Source organism: Astatotilapia calliptera, chromosome 4 (genome assembly GCF_900246225.1).
Source record: "Astatotilapia calliptera chromosome 4, fAstCal1.2, whole genome shotgun sequence".
Classification (NCBI taxonomy): domain Eukaryota; kingdom Metazoa; phylum Chordata; class Actinopteri; order Cichliformes; family Cichlidae; genus Astatotilapia; species Astatotilapia calliptera.
The window spans coordinates 10,428,951-10,456,512 of NC_039305.1; the positions used below are offsets into that span (position 1 = coordinate 10,428,951).

General features: G+C 40.2%; 2 protein-coding genes across 15 annotated transcripts; one reads left to right on the plus strand and one right to left on the minus strand.

The window, feature by feature from the left end:
- Window positions 1–1,564: 1,564 nt before the first annotated feature.
- elavl3 (ELAV like neuron-specific RNA binding protein 3) lies at window positions 1,565–17,956 on the plus strand. Of its 14 annotated transcripts, none has more exons than XM_026164574.1 (8): window positions 1,565–2,088; window positions 8,647–8,866; window positions 8,959–9,062; window positions 11,086–11,239; window positions 11,363–11,591; window positions 12,075–12,128; window positions 12,594–12,632; window positions 13,411–17,956. In XM_026164574.1, the coding sequence occupies exons 1-8, from the start codon at window positions 2,080–2,082 to the stop codon at window positions 13,757–13,759; spliced, it is 1,158 nt and encodes a 385-aa protein (XP_026020359.1). In that variant the 5' UTR covers window positions 1,565–2,079; the 3' UTR covers window positions 13,760–17,956. The 14 variants fall into 14 exon arrangements, with proteins under 14 accessions (XP_026020359.1, XP_026020363.1, XP_026020364.1 ...); XM_026164578.1 differs by having other exon boundaries at window positions 13,432–17,956; XM_026164575.1 differs by having other exon boundaries at window positions 1,566–2,088; window positions 8,650–8,866.
- A 1,311-nt stretch (window positions 17,957–19,267) lies between these two features.
- On the minus strand, window positions 19,268–27,089 carry prkcsh (PRKCSH beta subunit of glucosidase II). Its single transcript, XM_026164573.1, has 18 exons — window positions 26,946–27,089; window positions 26,594–26,713; window positions 26,353–26,469; window positions 26,167–26,262; window positions 26,003–26,060; window positions 23,798–23,915; window positions 23,217–23,346; window positions 22,939–23,023; window positions 22,602–22,680; window positions 22,425–22,508; window positions 22,174–22,338; window positions 22,002–22,092; window positions 21,617–21,686; window positions 21,327–21,416; window positions 21,144–21,218; window positions 20,959–21,058; window positions 20,689–20,848; window positions 19,268–19,502 (listed from the first exon to the last, which is right to left on the minus strand). Exons 2-17 carry the CDS (start codon window positions 26,679–26,681, stop codon window positions 20,702–20,704), a joined length of 1,593 nt encoding a protein of 530 aa, XP_026020358.1. The 5' UTR covers window positions 26,682–26,713; window positions 26,946–27,089; the 3' UTR covers window positions 19,268–19,502; window positions 20,689–20,701.
- Window positions 27,090–27,562: the final 473 nt, after the last annotated feature.

Sequence of the window (27,562 nt, forward strand, 5' to 3'; positions counted from 1 at the left end):
CAAACTGACTCAAAGGCTCCAACGCATCCAGGCTGAGTTGAGTCACTGCTTGTCAGAATGGTGGGGGCGGGGTTAAGACAGACTGACAGTGGGGCTCCATCTCTATCCTCTTATTAACGCTTAACGAGTGCTTTCCTCATGCAATATTCATCTCCGCTAATATCATCCAAGCTCTGAGCCAAGCTTGCTACTTATGTAAGGCAATTATGTAAAATATCAGACAGAGCCCATGTTCAGAATCTAACTGGAAGAGAGCTGTGGGACAATGACAGAAAGGAAGAGGGGGGTCTACAAGAGTGATCGGGACTGTAAGGTGTGAAGAACAGTAAGAGACACAAAGTAAAATTAAATGAGTTCTTTCTGATTCCTGCCCTGTATTTTATTATGAAAGTAAGCCAACATCCACCCACAGATGGTAACACCACAGATACCTGAAGGTTCCTCAGTGTCACTTAGGGAGAGCAAAGGAGAGGAGATGAACCAATCGGCACACTTTTACTACTCATCCGCAGTTAAAAAAGACTCAGGAGGCATTAATTCCACGCACAGCACCAACCTTCATTCATCATCTCAATTCCTCACATCAACAAAAACCATAGCCTCATGCACAAATAAACAAACATACACTGATTTATGCATACTCGCACGCATACTCCACCCACCCCCTCAGGTCAAGGCCCTATGGGGGTCTGCACAGAAATAGGTCATTTGTCACACATGATGTCCCGGGGCAGGGGATGCATTATAGATGAGCCCAAACAGCATGTCTCAGTGAGCACTCACCACACAGCAAGGGACATAGGAGTGAGCAGCAGGAGGTGGGCAGAGAGGGCTGATAACTACTAAGGATGGGGATATTGGAATCGTAAAGCAAGACAAAAATCACTACCGGCCACATTTCTGATCATAAAGCAAAGAAAAAAAAAGACTATTTGGCACAGCTTGATGTGAATTACAACTGTACCTTTCTCAATTTTTAAATGAAAAGACCTGAATTAATTTGAGGGCTATCTAATTTGTTATTCCCACGTCTGCACCTGACTCTATAGCTAACCATCTGCCTTGCATATGAGATGTCCAGAAATCATCAGCCATCGTATGGATCTTAGGCTTTGTGTGTATCTGCAATTCACGCCAAATTGTGGCATAGCTCTCTAGTCTTCCTTTTTGCTTCACAACTATGAATGTGGACTGAGAAAGTCTGTTGATCTTCACTCTACATTGCTTTTATTTGGAAAGACAAAGGCCTATGGAGCGTAGTTGTTTGCTATGGTGTCAGGCAGGCCTAAATGAAGACTAAGAGAGAAAGGAAGGGGCTGTGCTGAGGCCGAAGTGAGTGCAAAGTGTGGGGAATGAGAGAGACAAGTCCACTGTCTTCTTCTGCACCCATCTGTTCTGAAAGTGCAGGTGGAGCCCTATTCACACTGCTCTGCGTGTGTGTGTGTGTGAAGAGGGGGGCAGGAAGAAAGGAAGGGCAGCGAGAAGGAGGGAGTGGAGAGATGGAAGGGCAGGGATGGAAGAGGGGGAGGACTCTCGGTGATCTCTCCTGAAGGGGATAATGGGAGACGAGCGCATTGCAATGGCTGCCATGTAGTACCCTCCCTGCACAAATAGCCAATCAGCAGCGCGCTCTGCCAGCCAGGAGGACGCATAAAAGAAGAACATTGCAGCAGAGGCACAGAAGGAGACTGCGAGAGGAGCAAGGAATTACACACAAAAAAACAGCAGAACCAGAACACCCTCCCCTGGACACACCCTGCTGAGGATCACTGCTTCTCTTTTTTTCTGAACCATCACCCACGCCACTCGGAGAGAACGCTCTCCCTCATCATCATCCAGTAGAAAAGCCCTTTCTCCTCATTTCATCCTATAGAGGACACATACAATCTCAGAGGGCTGAGATCCCTTGGCGAAGATTGTATTTTTTTCCTTTTTTTCTTTTTTTTTCTTTTAAGTTTCACTCCTGACAGAACATAAGGGCCAAATAACATAAAGGCCGAAGAGCATATAAGAGACTCAGCCTTCAGATTCAAGACCAGTGCAAAGGAGGACCTAGATTTCTTTCATTGTACGTCAAGAATGGTTACTGTACGTATGCCTCTATTTCTTTTATATTTGTGAGGGAGATGCTGTAGCTTACATTCTATCTCAGTCCCTTTGTGTACACATGTGATGCAGCTAGTCGTAGACAGATCCATGTAACATCGTTTTTTTTACTCATGCTTTTTTTTGTGGAGATTAAAACCCAGATCTGTGGTTGTGCCAAGACATGCAGGAGTGTTGGGATTAGAGTCAAAAGTTTAAGTCCAATATGCGACGCCTTATTATTACGATAAGATTAACAATCCATACAGGCAGTTAGTAATCTCATACTGAGTGATGCGCCATGCCGGCTGCGCTCCAGCCTGCAGTCATCCTCCGCGTTGAAAGAATTCTCTTTTTCTTTTTTTCCCCTGCCATTTTCTGTAGCACACGTTTTACGTTTTAGCATCATAGCTACTACAAGTGCCTAAATGTCGCAGCTCTGGTTATAGTTCTTTCGTAATAAGCAGTCAAGATGTAGGAATCCTGCAGGGTCGGAGTGATGGAGAGGGAGAAATGCCATGAGGCGGTTCAGCGCGGGGGGAGGACGGGCTTTCTCTGCCTGGTGCAGAACAAGGATGCTGGAGACGGCTTTCTGAGACAAAACATGATGCCTCGGAGGCTGAGGGCCCATCCAGCGAGGCAAAGGGAGGGAAAAAGGGTCGAGTCACTCCGTGAGAGGGAGGGGGAGGAGAGAGATTACGCACCCATTGGTTAGCATTGAATCAGACAAAGTCCAAATTCCTCCGGGTTCTCGTTGCGATGTAACCGAGTAAATGGGCTGGAAATCTCAGAGGCCGCGACAGTAAAGGCCGCACACGGACATCTCCATTTTAAGCGCATTTCTCCGAGTTTCACAGCGCTCACGTAGGCTACAAGATGGCCATGCTTGCTCGCAGTGCGCTCGTCTCCTTTCATCCGACGAGCGCTGATAAATTAGCTTTGCTGTGTGCCGACGGTCGGATTGGGCGTGTCTCTGCTGGACCTGAGCACCCAACAAGGGCCTTGAAGCCTCAAACGACCTATTCAGCTTTTCCTCTTCAAATGCTCTGCTTGAATGCAGTTTATCCAAACAGGCGAATTAAGACCAGACACGTTTGCATAAAATTATTGAAGCAAATGAATAACCAAGAAACAGAGAATAAGCGCAAAGGCTAAAGATAAAAAGCTTAATATTGCGCGCAGGAGAGCAGTAAGTATTTATTAGAGTGAAAAATAAAAATGACCGTTAATTTAGTTTTTTGGGGATTGCGTAATTATTAATTAGAGCTTGATATATTTAAACATAATAAACTGTTCAGGCTGCTCAGTCTATGGCTAATAATAGTAACCAAAATAAATTATTTAACACTCAGAGGAAACAGGACGAGAGGCAGATAGTCCTCGAAAAAAATATAACCTGTAAGATCATTTCAAGGAATTTGAAATATTGCTCGGAAAAAGTGTGCAACACGGAGGTGCACAGGATCGGTCTGATTTGTTGTCCACTTTTTGTCTCGTTTCCAATTGCACTTGTGGTTTCTCTTCGCTCTGTACGTTACCTATTGTCCTTTTGCAGGCCTAGACAGTGTCACACCGACAGTGGCTCCCCTCCACATGGTCCGCAGTCTCCCATGCCTGTACCGCAGTGCCAAGCAAATAAAAGCGTTGAGTCAGATAACCTTTCCAAGGCACTTACACAATTCAAGGACAAGGACAGTCGAGGACATCACATTAAAACCAGCTGTTTGATCTTAAGTCGCACAGATTTAAACGTGAATCTTTAAGCCTGACGTCAGACATAAAACGTTTAAACGTTTATAAGCGTAGGCTTAATGTCATTTATTTACAACTATGCTGGGTCCTAGGTCGAGACGTAAAATCCCATTCAAATAAGCGGTTAAATGCCTCCTGTTGCCCACCACTTTATATAGTTAACAACAAATAAACCCAGCAGGCCGAGTTAGAAAACATATCTTCCTCTGAGACTATAGAATTTACTTGTTTGCAAAATCCTAACACAACGACAGTGATAATTTCATAAAGAGTTAAATAATTCTATATTTTATGTGACAGTTCATTTTTTTTAAATATATATCATTGTAAATTAATTATATATAAATATATAGTGAATTCAAGAATGCTTTATGTCAAAGGCAGTTATTAAACAAATAATTAAAAGAGCCCCGTTCTAAAAGAGAAAAAGTAACCCATTTTAAAGCGCTAATAAATACTTTTATTATATTTGACCTATCGTGGCGTTTTTTAACTCGGAGCTGGTGACTGTAACAATCATTGTTCCCGGAGAGTCCTGCAGCCCCCTGGCCACCACACAAAGCGCCACTGTTTACATTAATATTCATAGCGCTGCCATAGCCTCTGCGAGAGAGAAGAGGAGGAACGGGTGGCTCTTTTGTTTGGTCGTTTCAATACGTTTATTCAGCAAATAGACGCTCCGGTTCATGAATGCCTGCAGAGCTCACAAGTCTTGGCTTTTTAAAACAGGGAGAAATAAGAGAAAAAGACAAATCGAGATTGTTGTCCTATTTTTATTTTTATTGTTTTTGCTCGTACTTCGAATTAAAACCATTAGTGTTAATAATAATGACGATTCGGTGGTCTTCGGTTGATTCACGGTCATCGCCGGCCTCAAAATGAGACCGTCCGAAAGCCACTCCCTTTTTCAGCACGCTGGATAGCGACCCGCATGCTACGAGGACTTGCAAGATTTCTCTCCTTCGCCTTTGTCTGCTGTGATTTTATCAAAGCGGTGCACAGGCGCTCCTCCGAGAGCTGAAATCTGTTAGAAATCTTTCATTTGTAGTCTGTGGAGTAAAGAATAGGATGGAGTCTGAGCGCATGGCTGACAGGAGCTGTGACTCCTGTCGTCCTGTTGTGTTACAGCTGCCACCATGATCCCTTAAGCTGCAGAGAGTGTGGCTAATGCCCTTTGTTTGGGATAATCCTGTAATCTGTGTTATTTAGAAGGCTCATTTACACTTTAGCCTTGCATTTACTTTTGATTCATGCCTTCCAGAAAAAAGAAAAAATCAAAAAGAAAAAATCTTTACATAACGCATTAAAATGTGAAATAGGTACAGGTTATGTCTTAAAAGAATAAATCTTTGTTGTGATTCTAATTCCGTGTCTATCTAAATACATTTACTGTGCATTCTGAGTGATTTAAAGATACACATAACACAGGCAGGGCAAGTGAATCTACCTATACACTGAGCTTATAATTCCCTTGCGTGACCTTTGTGTCAAAACGCTAGATGTTACATCCAAACTGTAACCTCTAATGTGGTAAATCCCATGTTATGAGCTAAACTGGGAAAGTGTTATTCTTCCGTACATTATAGCCCGGAGTCCTTTAGTGCATTTGGAGCAGAAATGAATTGGGGAAGCTGTTTATATGCATCAGAAGACAGAGAACACAGACTGCGTTTACATTTAGTCTTGTAATGCTTCTGTGTTTTGTAATTTAATAGTGTACCGTGTAGGTGGAATGTGTGCTTGGCAGTGGAGGCAGGGCTCTCGTTTGCGTGCGAGTCTGGGTTCATGTGTTTGGCAGTGGAGGCAGGACTCTTGTTTGCGTGCAAGTCTGGGACCATGTGTAGGCGATGCTGATGCAGTACATTAAATATTAAGGGAGATCTCGCAGAACCCCAGAATAGACGAAAGCAGTCGAGGTGGGGGAACACACAGAGCTACCACAGCAAAATATTTTTTAAAAATTGTCTTTATTTGGCTTGTTTTCATTCTTTTTAGACAGTGATTCAGAAAAATGGGTAATGAAAGGCAGCAAAGGGTTTACACAATTAGGAAATCTAACTAGCCCTGGAGAGATCTTTGTATTTGTCACCAATACTTAAAAATCTCTGGAGCCACTAGCTGGAGTATGTGTATACTTACAGCATATCGCGATTATTCATGCTGTTGTGCACCCATCCCAGTAATTTCTCTATATTACACAGTAATTGGGTTACTGCAATCCAGAGTATTTGCTTATTGTTGGTGGTGTATAAAATGAAATATGACAGCTTAAAAAAAATTCTATTTGTTTCAAATAACCTCCAAGCATGCTGTTGCTCTCAGTTTCTATATGAAAATCTTAATCTCAGTTGCTGCTTGTGTCAGCCAATCTCTGAGCCCAGCCCTTTCCTCGGTGGCTCTGTGAATTATATAACTTCACACTGTTCACTGGGAATGTGTGCTCTGCCATGCTGAGGGTTATTTTCGTTGGCGAGTCAAATTTGCTCTAATATGTTTTTTGTTTTTTTCCCCCTCCCTCGAAATGCTTCTGTCATATTTGGGACACGTTCAGCTGTTTGTGTTTCTGTTAGTCAGATGCATCACATCACACAACAATGTACTAGGTTATTATTACGATGAATAACATAACCGCTTGACTCCACCTTATTTTGTCAAGACGTGCATCTCATCATTATCATTTAGAGGGGCACGCAAGTGATATTCACTTGGCATTACAGCTGGACATCAAAACCTTTGCTTGACAGATTGCTATTTTATGTCATCTGCTGTTTGTGCGTAGATGTGTGTTTGAAGTATTTTATTTTTAGGCTGCTTTAACTCTGTCACTGTGCTGCTTCGCCCCTTGTCATTGTCAATCTGACTTATATTTCCTACAAAGCCATACAATACACAGAATAAAAGGCAGACAAATGTCTAACCTGTGCGCTCTTAATGAGAACAGACACACACTCAGCCTACGGTAAGAAAGCTTTTTCAGCCATTTGAAACAATGCAGTCTTTGAGGGGCTGTTACCTGGGCAACGTGAGTCAAGGTGAGGCTCGAAGCAAGACAGACGGTCATAGAAGCAAGGGAAAAAGCAGGTTTCATTAGACAGACCTATTTAGGGGGACTAGAAAAAGAAGGAGAGCACATGAAATGACAAATACATTAAACACACAAAGGAAGAGATGAGTCCTTTTCAGTAAAATGAGTCTTAACACAGAAACAATGATATGATTTTTGTTTTAGAAGAGATGACATGAGGTTACAAGTCAATTCTGTCTGCTAACCATCCAGGTTTTTCCAATAAATTTTTTTTTAAATAACATCAATTGTCCATTAAAAGTACATGCTTCAAAGAGCTAAAGAGAAATATGTGTTCCTGTTATACTGTTTAGTGCTTCAAGGACACCTACAATAAACTCTCCATCAAGCATGCAAATTTCAAAATAACTTTGAGGATTTATTAATTAAGTCCCTTTGTTGCTTCTGAGTACACTGTAAGCATCCAAGAGAAGATTCATTTAGCCCATTTGACTTGCATAACACCCACCCAGTTCTGCAGCAGCTCAATCCAGCAATCTGACATCAAAATTTACATTTTGGCCTCCACCACCACGCAAGCGTTATTTATTCAGACAATTTATGGAGTTACTGAGCTACATAAAAGCAGAAATTTTTGTACTCAAAAATATAGTGCAAAGGCACAGCAGGGCCGTGCTATAAAGGTGATCGTTTAGCGTCACGATTCAAAAACATGAACGCTCATTTATTTTGACAAGTGAAGGGAATCAAATCCAAATAAATGACTTTAGACCTTAAAAAAAACAAGTAAATGTGAGAATCATAGACTTACACATTTAGGTGGTTATTTTTAAAGCATGGTATGTGAGACTACCACAGTAATCTCATACAGCTGAGCGATCTCCATCAGTTCAGTGTAGTTTAATGTGAACAGAGTTCCTGTTTCCTATGAAGGCTTACGCTAGATATGTTCCTCTAAACACCAAGCAGTAGGTGTTGCTTGTGAGTGAGTGGGTGGAAAATAATTCAGGAAGTTTTGTTTGCGACCAAACAGATGTTCCTTGAAATCCCACGTGGCTGACGTTAAGCAAGATGGTGCACACCAGAGCAACAGAGCAGACATGAGCATAGTACTGTACACTAACCCATACCCTTACTCCACTGTCAGCTGACCACTAGGAAACACAAAGGCAGAAGAGCAAACATGTAATCCCGATTTATCTTTTAACCAAACCGTGGTATTCTCCTTTTATTGTAGCACCAAATCCATTTAACAGTGCCGCTTTCTTCCCTTTGTCCATAATCTCAACCTCTGCCACTCCTAACTCCCCCAGTCTCTTGCCAACCTCACACACACACACACACACACACACACACACACACACACACACACACACACACACACACACACACACACACACACACACACACACTTCTACCATCACTATTATCCATCCCTGTGTAATGATGTAATGGTGTTTGACCCTGGAAAAGAGTGGGGGGAGGGGAGGAGAAAGGGAAAAGGGACTGTGACATCTGCAGGACCAGAGGCAGAGAGCGAGAGAGGAGGAAATATGGGGTGCAGTGGGGGTGGGTGGGGTATAATAAATCATAGCTGGTATCCGTCTCCATTTTAGCATTGCTGATTCCTGACCTTTCCTGCTGACAGTGACAAAGTGGACAGTCTGTGTGCGTGGTTATATTTGCATTTGCAAAATGGTGTGATAAATATTATATTTATATCAGCGCCGATCACCACCATGTCTCTTTGTGAATTATGAATCTAACTCCACCCTCTTCCTCAGCAGATAATCAGCACCATGGAAACCCAGGTGTCCAACGGTCCAAGCGGAACCAGTCTGCCTAACGGCCCAGTCATCAGCACAAACGGCTCCACAGATGACAGCAAAACCAACCTGATCGTCAACTATCTGCCTCAGAACATGACCCAGGAAGAATTCAAAAGTTTGTTTGGTAGCATTGGAGAAATTGAGTCCTGCAAGCTAGTCAGAGACAAGATAACAGGTGCAACACATTGTACATGCCAAAAAATGTGATTTTTGTTTGTTGTTTTGGAGAATCCCAAACGTCATCTATATCTCTCTCTTTGTCTCCAGGACAGAGTTTGGGATATGGCTTTGTAAACTATGTCGACCCAAATGATGCAGACAAGGCTATTAACACACTCAATGGTCTCAAATTGCAGACTAAAACAATCAAGGTAAGCAGAACTGAACCAATTTTGCTCTCTGTTTTTTTTTTTATTCTTCACAGCATGCTAGACAGAGAGAGGAAGTGTAGATTTTGTCAAGGGGGTTGCTGAAAGAGGCAGTGACAGACGTGACAGAGGGAGGGGAAGAAAATGGGGATGAGGGGGCAGAAGGCTAGAACAAAGGAAGTGAGAGAAAGGCTGAAAGAGGAGGAGAAAGTGGAGGTCAGAAAGCAAGGGGCGGACAGCATGCAAAGGTTATTGTGATGGAAATGTAATTAGGAAGCCTGACTGTGGTGCATGAGGGTCAGTCCAGGTTAGCCCATCTGCCTCCAATCTAGGCTAATTAGGGGGGCTCCTTTGTCCCAAAATCAGATGATGGGGCATAAAAACTGATTCTCTCCGTCCCCTGAACACAATAAAAGAAGATCAAAGATTGAAATGAACTGCAGGATTGAAAAAACGAATTTTTGAAAGAGCAGAGCAGGTGATCCTAAAACAGCTGTCCTTCAAAATGGCTTATGGCTGATCAAACAATTCGCTTGAAGTCACAGACTGTATATGCTTACTTTTTGGATAAACAGACAGACAAATCATATTTTATATTATATTAAAAGTGCACATAACCTTGTGAATTTACTTTCACTCTAGAGCAGAAGTAATGAGACTGTCATGATAATTATTACACTGCAATGTTAATCATATAAGATCATTCATATTTAATGTATCTGTACATAGATAACTTTGTCTGTAATTAACTGCTTTGTAATTTATTCTTAAATCTCAAAATTCATTAATTCATGCGGCCATAGACCGGTTTCATCTTCCTGATTTTGGAGGAAGCTTCAATAGAAAGGGGTGAAGGTGTTAGGGTGGGGGCAGCAGTAGAAGGGTAGGGGGTAGCTCAAAGAGCAGAATCCCAATGACAGGATTAGAGGCCATATGGGCTTCAGGCACCATCTGTACTGTGGGAGCGACAGCGAGAGGGTTAATTATAGGGCAGCCTCTGTTCCCCGAACACAGTGACTCCCCCCTGACTCGTCCAGAACACCCTAATCACTCCAACACACAACCCTCCTGCTCATACAGTCCATCTGTGTGCACAATAGACACTAGTGCTTAGCAGTGATGGATAAAATCAGAACACCTGTATTCACACTAAAGATATCTACAATATATGTGTAGTACTTGTTATCACTGTTTTCTTTGTGTCAGAACAAACCAAAGAATAGTGCAACTACTTCTAAATACATTTGCATTCATTACACCATATACATGCAGACAAATAGCACGCGGGTGTGTGTGAAAACCATGTTTATATGTTATTGGGAATCTTGCAATTCTTGTGATGCAATCACATTGTTTGCTGTTTGCCTGTAGAGCTGTTCTTCCCTGGAGAATAGAGACAAAGGAAGGAGGCAGGACAGGGAGGGCAGCTCAGCCTATCTCAGACAACACTCACTCTGTCTCTCCATCACACACAAACACACCACTTTTAACAATGCACTGGACTGGACTATCTGTCACAGAAGTGCTCACGTGTTCCTATAAACACAAAAATGAGAACGTGTCTATTGCTTTTACAGCCAATTAGATCCCGCTCTGCACCACTAACTCAAAATGTTCTGAAAGTAGACCAACAGAAAACCATAAGGGATATAAACACAGATGTATTAGAAAATGACCATGCACTAATTAAGTCACTGGTGATTTCAGGAAAATATATCAACTAAGGCTGATTTTTTTTTTAAGTACAAAACAAAGCTGACACTCGGTGTGGGTAACGGTTACGGCCATTATAGCATGTCTGCAATGCTCTCATTATAACTCTGATTAAGTCCACAGACACCAAACAGACAACTGGGTCTGTAAATGTTAAACAAGGCAAAATCGCAACAATTTTTTTGGAAACTCAGTCTAGTTTTAGCTAACATGTGCCTCCAGTCAAAGTGACGGTTCTTCTTTTTTCTGCTATAAATTGTTCCAAACAAAAAACAAACAAAACACAGTGATTATGTTATATTGTGTGTTATAGGTATCGTATGCCCGGCCTAGTTCGGCTTCCATTCGCGATGCCAACCTTTATGTTAGTGGACTCCCTAAAACAATGAGCCAGAAGGACATGGAACAGCTGTTCTCCCAATATGGTCGGATCATCACCTCACGGATCTTAGTGGACCAAGTTACAGGTACTGTCAGTCAGTTTTTTGGGATAAACTATATATCAATACAGCCTGTGTCAGACCAGTCACGCTTGCAGGAAGCAATACTGATGCCAAGGTAGTAACACTGTCCTGCTTTGCTATTCGGAGCAGGCATATCACGAGGAGTGGGCTTCATCCGGTTTGACAAGAGAAATGAAGCAGAGGAGGCCATCAAAGGACTGAACGGACAGAAGCCTTTGGGTGCTGCCGAGCCCATCACTGTCAAGTTCGCCAACAACCCCAGCCAGAAGACAGGCCAGGCCTTACTCACTCAGCTGTACCAGACTGCTGCTCGTCGCTACACGGGACCCCTCCACCACCAGACTCAGCGTTTCAGGTACTGAACCTTTACCAACCTCATACCACCCGATGTATGAGTCCCTTACTAACCAACAGATAGTCTGTAAATAAATATAATTTCAAGGTCAAGTCACAGGTTATCCTGCTCTGTCGTTGAGCTTAAGCAAACTCAATAATAGCAAATCCAACTCGTAATATTGCAAGTGTGTCAGCGTTGCATTGTTTTAGTAAGACATGGAATATCATTACTGTGTCAGTAGCCAAGTCAGCAAGTTTTTCTAAACTACATCAGAGAATGGCTAAGAGTAAATGCATCTGAATATTTTTGAAGTGGCACATTCACAAATTAGTAAATGTGATCTAGTTTAACAATACAGAGAATGATTAAAGAATAAATAACAGATTGTCTGTCACTATAATACATATTAAGCTATTTTTTTTACGTTCTAGTAAAGAAGGAAATGGCAATATGGTGTCCCTCCTTCTCAATTTCTTTCTCTGACTTTCTTTTACACTGCAGTGTGATCCCTTCACTGGGAAAGGGACCCGATCCAAATAACAGCTCAAAACCAATGTAAGAAACCAGATTTTTCCCAAATACAACAAAAAAAGCAAAGTTAAATGAATGTCGCCTATACTTAATAGGCATTTAGGCATCATAATGATAGATGTTATCCACATCTATGTGGATAATTATGAATAAAACGTTTTCCAAGGCTTCCAGCATGAAATATTTTTAAGGGACTTCACAAACTGTAGACACCCCCAGATTTGGAATGCTCACTTGCTCAGTATGAATACTTAATTTGAATAAGTAGATGTAAAATAACATATTACTCTGGAGCTTAAATAAAAACCAGCAGGCCAATTTGACACATCATCAGTTTGTGGTTGGATGGTTTGGGACTACGCTGCAGTGAAGGATGCCCTCTGGAGGCCAGCTGGTGAAGGAGCAACATGTTAACATGAAAGCCCCCCCTTCTTTGTAGATCTCATAACTAACTTCTGCATCCCCTTCATTCTCCCTCTTGCGTTGCAGACTCGACAATTTACTAAACGCCAGCTACGGAGTCAAGAGGTAAATGCCAAAGGTGTACTTTCAAAAGCATCCATGCCAAAATAAAACCTCAAACAAAGTGCCCGGAATACCACCTGCTGACTTCATCTCAAAATCAGATACTAGCCATAATTCTTAATGCCCACAACCCATTTAACCATGCTACAGAAGCAGCTGAGCCAACAAAAGACTATCTGTAATTGCATTAGGCAATGATGCAGCATTCCGACAGCAGGGTATTCTGGCATGGCTTTGTTTAACCTTTTGTTCTTTTGTTTTGATTAATAGAAATAATTTCTATGTATTTATTTATGAACTAACATTGTCAGTTTCAGTTGCTTTAATGTCCCCTTTTTTTCACCAGCATGGACATACCAGATTCCGTTTGCGTCTCCTCTGTTTGCTCCAGTTTTTGTATGATTTGATTCCAATTTGCTTTTCATCCCTCTCTAGGTTTCTGTGTTTTGTTCAATACTGTGATTTCCGTTGAACATCGTGATTCATGTGTTTAATTCTTCCAGAGGCTTTGGTCAGCAGAGAAAATGAGAAAATATGCAGATTGTGTGGGTGTCTTGTCTCAGGGCTCACAGTGTCATTTTGTATGAAAGCAGGTAGTTTGGAGCCACTGTGGTGCCCACACATATTTACCTACAAAACTGTGCAGGAGAGGGGAAGGAGATGGGGTCCCCTGACTCCATGCCTGACTACAAGCGTTAACATTTCTCAAAGATACACGCTCATTAGAGACAGTATAGAGCACTGAATGCTGTGTGGAACTTCAGAATGACACCCATGGTAGTTCTCCCACTCTCTTCCCCAGATTCTCACCCATCACCATTGACAGCATGACCAGTTTGGCCGGCGTCAACCTTACCGGTCCAACTGGAGCCGGCTGGTGCATCTTTGTGTACAACCTGTCCCCTGAGGCGGACGAAAGTGTCCTGTGGCAGCTCTTCGGGCCTTTCGGTGCAGTCACCAATGTCAAGGTCATCCGTGACTTCACCACCAACAAATGTAAGGGCTTTGGCTTTGTCACCATGACCAACTACGATGAAGCTGCCATGGCTATTGCTAGCCTTAACGGCTATCGCCTGGGTGACCGCGTGCTGCAGGTTTCCTTCAAGACCAGTAAGCAGCACAAGGCCTGAGAGAGAGAGAGAGGCTGTTGCCGCCAGCTCCTTCGACCTGCAGGGAGAGCAGCTCCCTGTGCCATCACTCTACATGGGCCTGGACTGAGTCTCTCTCACATAAATTCATAAAAACGGAATCACAGACACAGACACGCAGATACATGCACACATGCACACACACACACGACACAAACATATCCATATGCAAGCATACACAAGTCAGAGTTTCAAGTAAACACACACTAGTGGAGTTTTTCTTTTCTCTTTACACAACATGCTAGTCCTTCCCTGTATTTGCCTGGATTGAATTAGAAGGGGTACGTAGCTGGTTTGTTGGGTAGGGGCAAGAGCGATCTATTTAGGAGACAGTCTAACGAATGTGACGGAGAATGTGTACTGAGTGCTTTGATTGAATTCAGGCAAATAGCGACAACTGATGAACAAAACGATCAAACAATTTAAGCGAACGAAATATGTGCAATTTACCCAAACTCTTACCCCACCATCTCTCCCATTATCTCGCTGGAGAGAATGTAGTCACTTTTTTTACACTTGGGCATTTTGAATCAGCAAGTTTTTTTAGATCAAAGAAAATGAAATTAAAAAACAGTGTTCTCTTATATACGTCTATTAAAATATAACTATATATTCAATATTTAAGGTGGTTATAATAGCCGAGTATGTAAGCATTTTCTAGAAACTTTGACTACTGTTTCCTGACCTGCATTAGGTGGTGCCTAGCGTAAAGGCAGTTTCTCTACCCTATCTGGGCTTGTTCAGCTCAGACCCAATATGATTTAGGTTAACTAATGAATACTGGTCACAGAAAAGAGTAGTTCGAAGGCCATCAGAATCACTTTCCCTCACAGTCTCACAACAAACAACACAATAGTACACTTATGTATCACAGAAACACAGTTCAGTAACTAGAAGATTACACATATTTAGTCCAGTAAAGCTGTATTTTTTCTAATCGGTCCTTAAGATGGATCTAATACAAGCAGACTGTCTGTGAACTTAGAGCAGAGTGGCAGGGCTCCCATGGTGACAGTGTTCATTAGTAAGTCTCCGGTGGCCATGAGAGAGAAGAGCGCGAGATGAAAAGTGTTTCACCATAACACAGCCACGTCGAAGGGAAATACCGGTGTTGTTTTGCTTTTGCATCATTTTCAGATGATTGTATTTTGCTCTGTCAGCCATCATCCGGCATGAGATCCTTTGTCAAAAGGTCAAGAGAAGACAAAGACAATTTGTTTCGATTTTAAATGCTTTTGAAAAAAAAAAGGGTTACTACTGAAAAATTGTGAACTCAACAACGGCCAAAGCAGGTCTGCTGTGAAACAACACAGATGAGCAAAAACTCAAGAGCACCGGTATTATTCTTGAGTGCATAGATAGAAGCTCCCTGAACAAATGAGGTCAAAGTTTTACATTTCAGTAGAATATATGGGTAAAAATATGAATAGAGCAGATTAAGTAAACTGCAGTTCCTAAAGACTGAGCACTTAAAGTTGACTTAGAGTCATGTCTGCGAGTGATGATATCCAGCAATGTAAAGATTATCACTGATCCAGTGAGGAGAAATATTAACAGCTCCTCCAACTTTGCTAAACGCTCCTCAGTTTTACTTTAAAACCCTTTGATTCTCACAAAAGCTTCGCAGAAACTTTGAACTCCTGCCCTATCAAGAGATGACTGCACAAAATCAACCTTGCAGAAAAGAAAGTGTCATAATTATACTTCTGTTTACAACAGAAAAGTATTTATTTATTTGCTTCAGATCTGTTTGGCACAACCACTAAAATAGCATTTCTAAAATATCCCCAACCCAACTGCATGAAGATTATTTATGGCACCCGTGATGAAACATTAAGGCCAACCTGTCTAGTTGAAATGTCTGTTAGAGCCCAGACTGATGATTTACCATGGGGGAGAGCTAATGTCTTTCAATATCAAGACAACTGCACACATTAATAGATTAAATAAGGTCAACTATATTCAAGACATTTTTGCTTTTTGCTTTTCTAAATGACGCTGTGTTAGCCAAAGAGGACGATCTCTTTGAAAGGATTACATTAGAGATAAATCTATTTTTATACATACAAAGGAACAAGACCTTGTGCTGAATTTTTACAGATTCTTAAGCTTGGAAAAATTGGGACATCGCATGGCTTTATTTTAAACCCTCTGATCTTTGCAGAGCAAGGGGGAACAAGCATGCGGTGTATGGGTGGGGATTTGGGGAGGGGGCGAAGGAACAATGTATCTCATACAAACTTAACTGTCTAACCATATCAAGATGATTGAAACCGAACCTAACAAGAACAAATTTAATGGAGAAAAAAATAAAGTTACAGGTAAACAGTTGGGGGTATAGCCAGACAGACATATCTATACTTTTGACTGCTTAGACACACATACACACACATCTCTTGTCCTGAAGTTGTGTACAGTGTTGCTTCAATGATGGTGCAGTGAAATGAAGTTCTTTGACTTGAGAATCCCAGATAAAGCTCCAATGAGCCCAGCTCATCGCCCAGCTGGCAAATTCTATAAGCTGCTTGCAAAATTAAATAAAAAAGTAAAATGCAGATTGAAACAGTGACGCAGATTCACAACTGAGATTGAGCATGAGTCTTTATGATTAGATAGATTTGAGTTTTGCCAAAGAACTGCTTTGCAAGTCAGTACAAGAAGGTTCAATTAAGACCAACTATAATATTCCCTAAGTAATTGCTGTACAAATCGATGTTATTTATTGAATAAGGACCCTCTACAATTTCAGTTATCATTACTTTTTGAATGTTTAAGTTGCGCATATCAGTTTACATTTATAAATCTTTAAATCACTAAACCAAAAGTGACAGATGCAAGCAATCCCATTTGCACATCTTTCATGCAGACACCGAATGATAAGAGGCATATCAAAAATAAATGCGATGAATCAGTCTCTCGACGAAAGAAAAACGCATCCTCCTATAATATTTCCCCCGACATTTAAATCATCCGCTTTGTCTTGTGACTAATTTATCCTTCAAAACCGTTGCACCACTTCAAATACTTACACAGGCATCTTTCAATCTGACTCATGCTGTTTCATCCCCTGAAATACTCTGAATGATTGTTCGTGGCGTGTCCAGAGCTGACCACATAAAGGGACTAATCTAGCTATTTTTGGTCATGCAATTTGAAAGAGATAGCACAGTAGGACTGAGCACTTGGTGAGACCAGTGATAGACGTTAGGAACAACCGAGATAACAGGCCACGTTGAGCTGCAGCTGGAGTTGTTTACCCAGCCATGTCCGATGTAGAACAGTCAACCCAAGAAACCAAACCCACAGTCCAAAACGACCTTTCATACACAGTCTATACGAACACCTACATCTGATGTACAGCAAAGAGCCAAGGACAATGGCAGGAAACAGTACTACACTGCTTGAGCAACAACAATAATCATTTAAAAAGACAAAAAAACTTTCCTATGGAACAGTAAGTGCAATGTGCTTTGTTTTTATATTGACTGAGAACAAATGATATATATTTTTTAAAAAAGAAATTAAATGTCACACTGAAATGGTTTGCGGAATCGTGAAAGGAGCAAAAACGAACAGACTCGTTAAGAAATCAAACAAGCAATGAGAGCTCTGATCTCAAAATTGCCATAATCACTTCCTCAGCCCCTAATTTGTGCTCTGACCATGCTAGCTCAAACTGCATCATTTGGCTGTCTTAATAGAGCAATTCTCAATGACCTTGAAAGGAATACTGTCTAATATATCATCAGTTTTAGCCCATGTCAATTTCAAATATCATTTTTCCTGTAATTTATTGATTTCATTTACATATCAAGACTCACATGTTAAATTAGTGTATTTGTGTTGTTGATGTTTCCATAGAGAACACACATGGGTCAAAGATTATGTTTGGTTGCATTGATTGGGTAAAGTTTGTTATTTTTCTTCCATTATTTAATTAGTTGCAGTTTACAGTGTATGCAGATTTTAGACTTAGTTAGATTTTTTTCTTTCAATCAATCTGTGTTCAATTGTGTTTGTAAAGTCTGTGGTAGCTTTTGTTGCAACATAAAATAATTTAAACAGAAAAAATTCAAAATAGCGCCAACAAACTTGTATTATTTGGGCGACTTTAAGCTTGTAGTTTTAACTTATTGTTAACTTAAAAACTATTTATTATGATTATTATTATTGCCTCGTATAAAGTATGTTTTGTGTATATTTATGGTTTATTTCATTATATTTGCAAGTTTAAAAGATTTTAAGTTTGCCAAAATTGTGGTTACACCATTTCGTTTCTTAAAAGGGGGACAAATAGAAAAACAGCTTTAGAAGTACGATTTGGAAACGTTCTCCATAGTCAAAGAATGCACTGCTATATTTAACTAATTGAAGTGTATAAACATACATGCTTTGTGCTAGATGTTATGCCTTTACTGCCTGTGTTCTGTTTGTCTTGTTAAATGAAAATCTTTTAATTATTTAATCTTATCACAGTCTTGTTTTTTCAACCACTCGGTGAACCCCTGAGACACGGCGCAGCCCCTGTAGCCAGGCTTTGGCCCATCTGAGGGTCCTTCAGCTAGCCAGGAAGGGAGGGATTTGATTTGATATGCTCACAAGAAGCTTTCTTGTTCATGTTGATGGTTTGATTTACAAAATGGGATATCAGGGGTTCAGTTTACATAGCTGCATTGTATACTGAGATCACCTGTATCGATTTCAATATCAATTTGTGCTTCTTGAGCCTCATTACACAATTGGAAACCTAACCAGGAGCTCCAACAAAATAGTGCAGAGCTCAGAAAAGCTACAGGAAGGTTTCCTTGGGAGTCTTTAGGTACTGAAGGGGTGAGTGGTCCTTCTGTTTCTCAACCAACTGTATTTTGTGTCTATTTATTTAGAAGAGGGGACGCAGTAACTTAGTGATGTTTTTCTTACATTTTTCCTGGAATGGTAGAACAAATCAAAAGTGAAAATGATCAAAACATTTCCGTTGACACCAATGGTCTGCGGAAAAAAATATACAAAATCTCATACTTCCAAACATGACCAAATGAACAATGTCAAAATTTAACAAAGAAAAAAAAAAACCTTTCAGTTTAGACTAGGATATTTATTACTGGGATTTCAGCTGAAGACGCTTGAAGACTTTTTCATGGAATTGTTTAATTATTTGTACTTTACATGCCAGAAAAAAAATAAAATAAAAGCTACAAATACAAGCGGCTCGATTTTTACTGATTGTCAAAACACTATTAAAATGTCATTTTACAATCGCATGCACATTCAGTAAGGCTGGTTTGTTGGCTTGAGTGTTTCGATAATTGCAACAATAACGCACACTGAATTATTTTTTTAAATGACACATTTCCACCAGCTCTTCAGTTAAATATTTAATAATCAATAGGATTGGATATATGTAATATATCCATATGTTTTGTGATCATAAGAAAAATTATTTAGATTTAAAGTTTATTTCTGACAAAAAAAAAGCACTGGTACACAAAATTTAACAGCACGATAAGAAGTTTATTTCAAAATAATGGAATGACACTACAGTGGATAGAAACAGGCTCAAATAAACAGGTAGCACTGGAAGTTGGAAATTTAGATGATGCTACAGAAGTGAAAGAGAAACTAATCATTGGAATTTATCGTTAATTGTTAACCAACACCAAGGTGATGCTGCTCACAGCATGGCAACTCCATACTGCTGTAGTGACTGTGGTCCCTTGAGAACAACCTGCAAGATGGAGCACATACATGTTTATTTCAATGGCTTGTTTGCCTAAGTCATGTCTTTGTTGTTATTTAAAAAAGGAAGAACAATTTAGTCACTGATCCCTAATGGTTTCATTCCTGAGGACTAAGCATCTGCAGCACAGATGCCTCCTAATTATTGCTTACATTCGAGATGGATGCCATGTTAATGTTAGAGGATGACACATTCAAGTTTTATTTTGCTGTACCAGATCAATTAGAGATGCACCGATGTAACTGGAAATCACCAGCGTTGGCAGATACTCACCTAATTTATAGCCACTAGACAGTCAGTAACATTTATCTATAAATACAAACCAAAACTATTTTAAAAAAACATGAGTATTGGTGCATCTCTAATAAGAATCCCTATTACCATACCATTTTAAAGCACTTTAACATCAGGTATGTAACTATCAACTGTGCATCACCCACAAAATCTAAGACAAATGGCTATAAGAAATCAATTTAATTTAAGATTAACCACGCTTCATAATTTGCAGCATTACATCACTTTGTATTTCAAGAAAAACTGTATTAGATATCTGTTTACCATTTACGACATCTGTGGGCGGCTTGCGGGCAAACTTATAATTTGATATCACTATATCGCTGTGGTATGAAATGTGTGACAGTAACTGCGATTCAACAACAAACCCTAAATTACTTTCTAAAAATAAGAACTCATTTTACAATCTGAGCTGGTAGCAATGTTTATACCTGTGACATCATTCAAACAGCTGGAAGCTCTAAAGTTCCAACTGTGTGCAGTAAAGGATGTATGCACTATTGTAAGAGTGCTGATGTGGAATACTGTAGTACCGTTTGCATTCATCTTACCCTTACAGGACATCATTAAGTTCTGGCCTTCATTAATTCTAACCCTCTTAATCACTACGATGAATTATTATGAACTTGCCTTTACCTGGATCTTGCTGCTGGCCTGCTCTTCTTCTAAAATGAAGCTTTACCTAATTCTTCCAAAAATTCTGAAATGCTAAACCTTCAGATTGTACAACATTTTCATTTGGTTAAGCAAAGAAAATATGCCAGCTTTAAACAATGCTGGCCATAAGAAACATTTGATATATAAAAGGGATGGACAGGAAGACGTGAAAGGAGGATGATACTGGTTTGCTACAAATACTCAGAAGTTGGGAGTTACTTACTAATCAAAAAGATCTAGAGTTCTTGGTGCTCATGACTCGATATTTCCAGGCTTGGGGGCTCCTGACAGACTGCAGGGCTTGTAAACTCCATCAGGTACTCACAGCGACTAGGCTCTGAGGTAGACATCACAACAGTTTCCTTCCCACATGTTAACTTAACCTAAAAGGGAAAACAACAAATTATATTGTTTCTCTGTAAAATAACAGCAATTATTTAAAGTCAAATTAAGACAGAAAAGATGAAATGATGCCTGGCTGGGTGTCACTCACTGTGGTGGATCTGCTGGGGCCTTGCCAGCAACCTGTTCCATGTTCATACTTCATTACAGAATAGATGCTGTCCTCAGGACCGGCCCATTTCCCCCAGGATCTGCACAAAGAAAATGGTGGCAAACACGGATGAGCAAAGACTCAAGCAAAGCCATGCGAAATAGAAAGAACAGATATTGTCTTACCCTAAGTTAGTTTCTGATCCACCAAACTTGGATTTCTGGGTTACCCTGTTAAATGGACACAGTCTATAGATGTACCTGAAAGAAACAGACAAACTTAGACCTTCAGAAATATATAATATATATAATAAATATTATACAAAGCATTAAAAAAAATATGTTTTTTTTTTTTTTTACAATACATACTCGCTTGTAGTCAACTCATAACACTGGCTATAGAGGTAGGCAAATTCAGAACTGGGTCCAAAGTCAAAAGAGATTTCCTTCTCAAGGTTCCTGAAACAAATACCCAATCCAAAATTAAACAGTATTTGTTTACAGGTTTCAATTACAATAACTCGCTGATTGTGTAAAAAAAAAAAAAAAAAAAAAATACAAATCAATGCAGCTGTTGAAATTTAAACTCTCATTATGTTAACAAAAGCTGATTGCATTACTGGCAAAGAGGCTTCTTCACATTCAGGCTGAGCACTTACCTGATCTGATCATCTACTTCCTGGAGAGCTCTCTCAGCCTCATCAAACTCATCCCTGGCTTTCTGAGCAGCTGGGAATCAGATGCACAGACTTGAAATATACACGTACAACAAACTCACAAAAAACACACACAAACATACAAAAGGTCTGAGCAAATCATGACTTCCTCTTGATGCTTTCATATGTAATGAACTTCGTGTCATATAAAAGATACACAGCTGGGGAATTTAATTCCTTTTCTGTACAATTTATTGCAAAACATAATGAATAATTCATTTCAAATTAGAACATTAAAATGCAAACTGACATGCTTCTACATCTGTGATGAGTCAAATACTTATTGCTCAGGACAGGATGAGTCACTCAGTTTTAAACGCATTCTTACCATCAATGAGGTTCTGCGTTTCTTGGTCATAGGGAGGCATAGCTCCTTCATCATCATCCTTCTTTTCTTCAGTCCTCGCTGTAGGAGGGATCTGCAAATCAAACATAAGTTAACTCCAAAAATAACTCTGACTCATCCAGCAGAAGTTTGATGAAAAATTCAGTGAGCTGACCTTATAGTCATGCTCATCGCGGTCATCATCTTCATCCTCTTCATCATCATCATCTTCATCCTCTGGTATATCATCGTCAGGGTACTGATCAGATTCGTTGTCAGAGACGGGCTCGTTTATTTCCTCCCGTGAAGTTTCCTCTGGTGCTGGGGTGTCTGCGTTGGACTGATGCCAACAATATTTACATAAATTTCTCATGAAATTTACTATTTATTAAAAAAATTAAAAAAATAAAAAGTATAGCATCTTACCTCTGACATGTATTTTTCTTTGACATTACTCCAGATAGATTCAAATGCTACTGTGTCTACTTTATCCACTCCTCCCAATAGTCCCTATGCAAAACAAAGGAAAGGTTCAGATTTTGATGTGTCACAGTTTCTAAAACCCAGTAAACTTTACCAGAAGACAAACAGAATCCGTTTTACCTGCGCCTCTGCTTCTGTGAAGGAACCGTCTGCATCTGGGTCAAGCTCAGAATGAGACAAAAGCTCAGGCACTGACACACTGTGGCGTAAAAAAATATATAAATTACTTGGATAAAGACAAATGCTACAACAAATGCTAAATTACTTCAGGATAATGATCAGCCAAAGTGTATATATTAAATGGCATGTCAACCCTTTGTTTCAAAGAGTTACAATCAGTTCACGGTGTTGCTATTGTTACCAAAGTGGTCTCTATGGCATGTCACCAGCTGTTTAACTAGATATATTTTTCAGTTTGTTACGTGTCCCAACAATTCTGGAGGGTGCCAGTACTCACAAACCATCTGCATCATCATCAAGTTCAAGAAACACCTCAGCCATTCTAGCACTATCTTTTTCTTTTTGAATGAGAGCTTTTTGATCTGGGGAAAAAGAAAAAAAATTATATATGAAAATTTAATTAACAACCTTGCTATGCGTTGCGAATGAGCCATACTTGCAAAACAATCAGGATCAAACAATATTTAATATTTAGCTTAAATGACACTAGAGAACCTGTAATGTCATGCTCATTACAAACAGTAGATGGCGATATACTTTTAAATCTTAGTTTACCTTCCCAGGCCTTCAGATGGCGCTCTTTAGCTTCTCTCTCAGGCTGCTCTGCAGACTCCTTTACTGTTCTTAGAGCCTCCACCTTTGCTTCCATATCCTTCTTACTCCCCTGAACATCTCCAAGTTTGGCCTATTGAGAGAAAATTATAAAATATAACAATTTAACCTATACACAATAGCTGTGGAAAATATAAACAAATCACTATAGAAAGCAAACGATACCCTAACATTAAAATCCAGAAAAATATAAGTACTGAATGCAGCCCCAAAACAGGTCACATAGAACCCTAGTCTATTGCACGTGTGGCACTAGTAACTTAGTTAAAACTTAAAAAACAAACAAAACAAAAAAACAACAACATTTTGATACTTGAAATTATTTTGGTTTTGGTTTTTTTGTGCAATTTGTCTAATATTTGGTTTCTGAATGTAAATGTGAGTTTCTAAGAGGTAACTGATGTAAACATTTTCAAGTGTATTTTGTTAGGCACCGGCATCTCTACATCAAAATGATTATGACTAAGGATTCATGTTTCAGAGGCATACTGCAAAAGGACCACAGGTTGTTTTGTCATTCACACCTTCTTATCCTCTAGACCCATTTTGGCTTCGTGGATGAGTTGTTGTTTTAGCAGAAAGCCTTCTTTTGCAATTTCAGCCATCTTCTGCAAGCTCTCTCTCTCTTTTCGCCCAAGCTCTCTGCAAGTTAAACATCATATAAAACATTCTGAATAATAAACATCTACCGAAAACACTGAATATGTATATGCAAGTATAAGCAGTGTTGGGGAGTAACGGAATACATGTATCGCCGTTACGTATTTAAAATACAAAATATGAGTAACTGTATTCCGTTACAGTTACCGTTTAAAAAGGTGGTATTCAGAATACAGTTACTTTGTTGAAATAAATGGATTACATTTCCTGTTTCATATTGTGGCGGGTCAGGACTGTTTGGGTTTGTTTTGACAGCTATGTTTTGTTGTTCCAGGCGGCAGCGTTATGGTTGCCATGGTTACAGGGTGATGCTCTCTCTCTGCGACTGTGTTTCCTGGGTGTTGTTGTTGTTGTGCTAAGCTAATAGGCAGAATGCTACAGGCATAGCCCTAAAGAATGTAGCATCATGGGCAGTGTAGTCCGTGCTGCAGGGAGAATGGACTGCCATACCCGTTATGTGTCTGTGAGCGCGAGGAGGGAGAAAAAGGAGAGTGGAAAAGTACGAGCTGTCATCGAGCAGAAATGGGAGCTGGAAGCATGTAAATATAATAACCACTGCAGCCAAGAATAGTAGGGATGGGTACCGGTGTCCGGTGCCATCTGACATAAACGGTAGTAACCAGACCGAAAAGCAGCGCACATTTCGGTGCTTTATTTCGGTGCTTTTTTTCCTGAGCTGTGATACACTTCTAGCCAATCATTTTACGTTTCCGAGGATAGTAGGCGGGTCCAGGTACGTACGTTCTTTTAGAGCAGAGCTACAGATTAAAAATGTCCAAGGCCACGCGGTCAAAAGTCTGGCTGTACTTCACAGCAAAATATGCAAACTCAGCAGCCTGCAACAAGTGCTTTAAGCTGATACTGTAATACTGTCAAAGGAGGTAACACCTCAAATCCGATGAAACACCTGGCGACGCATAGCGTTTTTTTAAAAGCTGAGAAATGCGCCGTATTTGATAGCTTGCTGCGAGACCTCACACCGAGCACATCTACTCCGGGTGGGTTGCCTGTTATGCAACATCCCCCAAAAACACGAAGAGGAGAGTCCTGGCCCCTAGCCCTGCCAGTGTAGCAGAAATGATGACGGATGATGATGGCAGCAGCAGCCGTTCTTCTCTGCGTGAGTAGCTTAATGTTGTTCATGTGTAATTTACGTTGAGTAGGCTAACCACGTTATTACATTAATGCATGTAAGGTGAACTAGCAAACATCGTCATAGCTACATGCAGCTGTCCTCTTGTTTGATGGCAGATACTCCCTTCACCCTGGCCAAAAAGACTAAAATGACCAAAGAAAAAGTGGAAAACAGTTAAACATGAGAGGTTTTGGACAAAGTTTGTGTTTTTTCCATTGTTTAAGCACTGCTTCCAGCCAAGAGTGATACCATATATGCCCCATAGCTGCAGAAAAGGCTAACATTGTTATCTTTTTACAAAAAACAGCTGAACATGAGAGGTTTTTGGACCAATTTTGTGTTCTCCATTCTTTAAGCACCGGTTTGAGCACCGTTTGAGCACCGGCACCGTTTCAAAAGTACCGATTTGGCACCGGTATCGGATAAAACCTAAACGATACCCATCCCTAAAGAAGAGTGCCTGACGAGCCCAGTTGTAAGTAAGCTATTAAGACTCGACTGTACACTGTGTTCATGTTTTCCTCCGAAACAATAAGTTCCGTTGGAGCAGCCTTTCAACGCCTCTCTCTGCCTCAAACTTGACCCAGACAACAAAGTAAAGCTATTTTTCGGCTACGAGCCCAACACGGAACCTGACGTATTAGCCAGAGGTCCCTTTACTACAGTTTGGAGCCGCGGACCTTCAGTAATAGTAATAAATCACACAGCAATAGTACATTCATGTAAAAAGTTGTAAAAAGCATGATAATATATTAAGTAATCCAAAGTATTCAGAATACGTTAGTCTCATTGAGTAACGTAACGGAATACATTACAAAGTACATTTTGCGGCATGTATTCTGTAATCTGTAGTGGAATACATTTTAAAAGCAACCTTCCCAACACTGAGTATAAGTGAAAGCAAAAATAGTTAAGAAAGTTGTATAAATCCCACCTGCATGTGTTCTGACATGTAGCACCACTGTTGTACTCATCAGTTGTGTCACAGCAGTCTGCAAAAAAAAGAATTCAAGGTGTAAACAAAATCATAGCCACACAAAAGAACAGAAATAAAAATGGTCAGCATGATTTAAAAAAATAAATAAATAACTAAATTACCGCAGATCCCATCATTGATGCGAGAAGAGGGGATGAAGGTTGGACGGAAACCTGCATTGGTGCAATGAAAGCTGCCGTTGGGACAAGCAGCAGTGCCTGAAAATAAACAGCACAGGTGCATTTAGCAGCAACTACCTAATTCAAACGTTCTATGAAAAGAGTAATCAGACTCCAGGATATACACACCTGGCTCATCAGATCCATCCTGGCAGTCACAGTAGTCATCATTTACTCTGTCAAACGGAATGTTCCGGGAGCCATCTAGGCACGTAAAGGGTTTGCCCTCTTCATAAAACTGCCGTTCTGTCGAGGTTTCAAGTTTATTTTATTAGTGCCATGAAAGCTCCGCATTACAAGTAGCTGACTACCAGAGGTTCGGTGAACTAATTGATGCGTTTTAGTCTTGTTTAAAGATATAAATGCTTACTTGACAAAGGGACACCGCGAGGACGTTGGACCTCCACCGCGGAGACTCCTACACTCAGCAACAGCAGGAGCAGGAACTGACAGGACATAATGACAGTCCACCGTGCAACGGCACCACGACCTATCGGTCATAAAAAATATACAGGTTAAACGCAGCTTCAATAGGAAGCACACCAGGAGCCATGACTTTATAAACTACAACGTGCCTGAGCTAACTGTATCAATTTTATATCCCGAGCTAACAAATCAATGCTAACTAGCACCTTTAGCTACCGCATTAACATATTACAAAATTAAAATGCTAATATAAAAACACCCTTCGAGTGTATTTCAATATCATAACGTCATATTACCTTTGCAATTCAACTAATGCGCTGAAGCCCAAACAGGACTTTATATTTTTATCTTGTTTTCAAAAGAGCTAATAGCTCAACTCTGCCACCGCCTAGCTCCGTATTGACAAAGCTCTTGCGCATGAACATGTACCCTCCCCTTCCTCTGTCATGTTTCACTCTGATTGGACGACGCTCTTATGTGGCTCCTGTGATTGGCGGAGAACGGGAAGACCCTTTGCGCTTGTCTGAAGTGTAGAGGACTCTGGGGACGCAGCCATCTCGTGTAAGAGAGGTAGTCATCACTGTTTGCACTTTTACCAATATTTAACTATGGGGTAAATAACATTTAAGCATTTATGCATTGATTTTAAACTTTCATAACACATTTATAAATCTATATCAAAAATGTCCCTACGCAATAGCCTCTCTTTAAAACCACAGTACCAGATTTAATACAAATAGGAAATCTTATTTAAATCTAGGTGTATGCATGTACCAACCTACCTGTACTAGACCAAACAGGTCCAAATAGAGGTGCATTCCAAGGTTACAATACTTACCTAAGAGTACGTGAGGGGAAAAGGAACTACTGTAAATCTTTTAAAAACCAAAATGTAAACAAGCTAAGCCACTCT

Coding starts and splice junctions, on each gene's coding strand:
- elavl3 (XM_026164574.1), top strand. Junction 12,129..12,593: donor AATAACAGCTCAAAACCAAT/GTAAGAAACCAG, acceptor CTTGCGTTGCAG/ACTCGACAATTTACTAAACG. Junction 12,633..13,410: donor GCCAGCTACGGAGTCAAGAG/GTAAATGCCAAA, acceptor CACCCATGGTAG/TTCTCCCACTCTCTTCCCCA.
- prkcsh (XM_026164573.1), bottom strand. CDS start 26,681: ATGTCCTGTCAGTTCCTGCTCCTGCTGTTGCTGAGTGTAGGAGTCTCC. Junction 21,059..21,143: donor GGATCAGAAACTAACTTAGG/GTAAGACAATAT, acceptor TTCTTTGTGCAG/ATCCTGGGGGAAATGGGCCG. Junction 20,849..20,958: donor GCCCCAGCAGATCCACCACA/GTGAGTGACACC, acceptor TTTCCCTTTTAG/GTTAAGTTAACATGTGGGAA.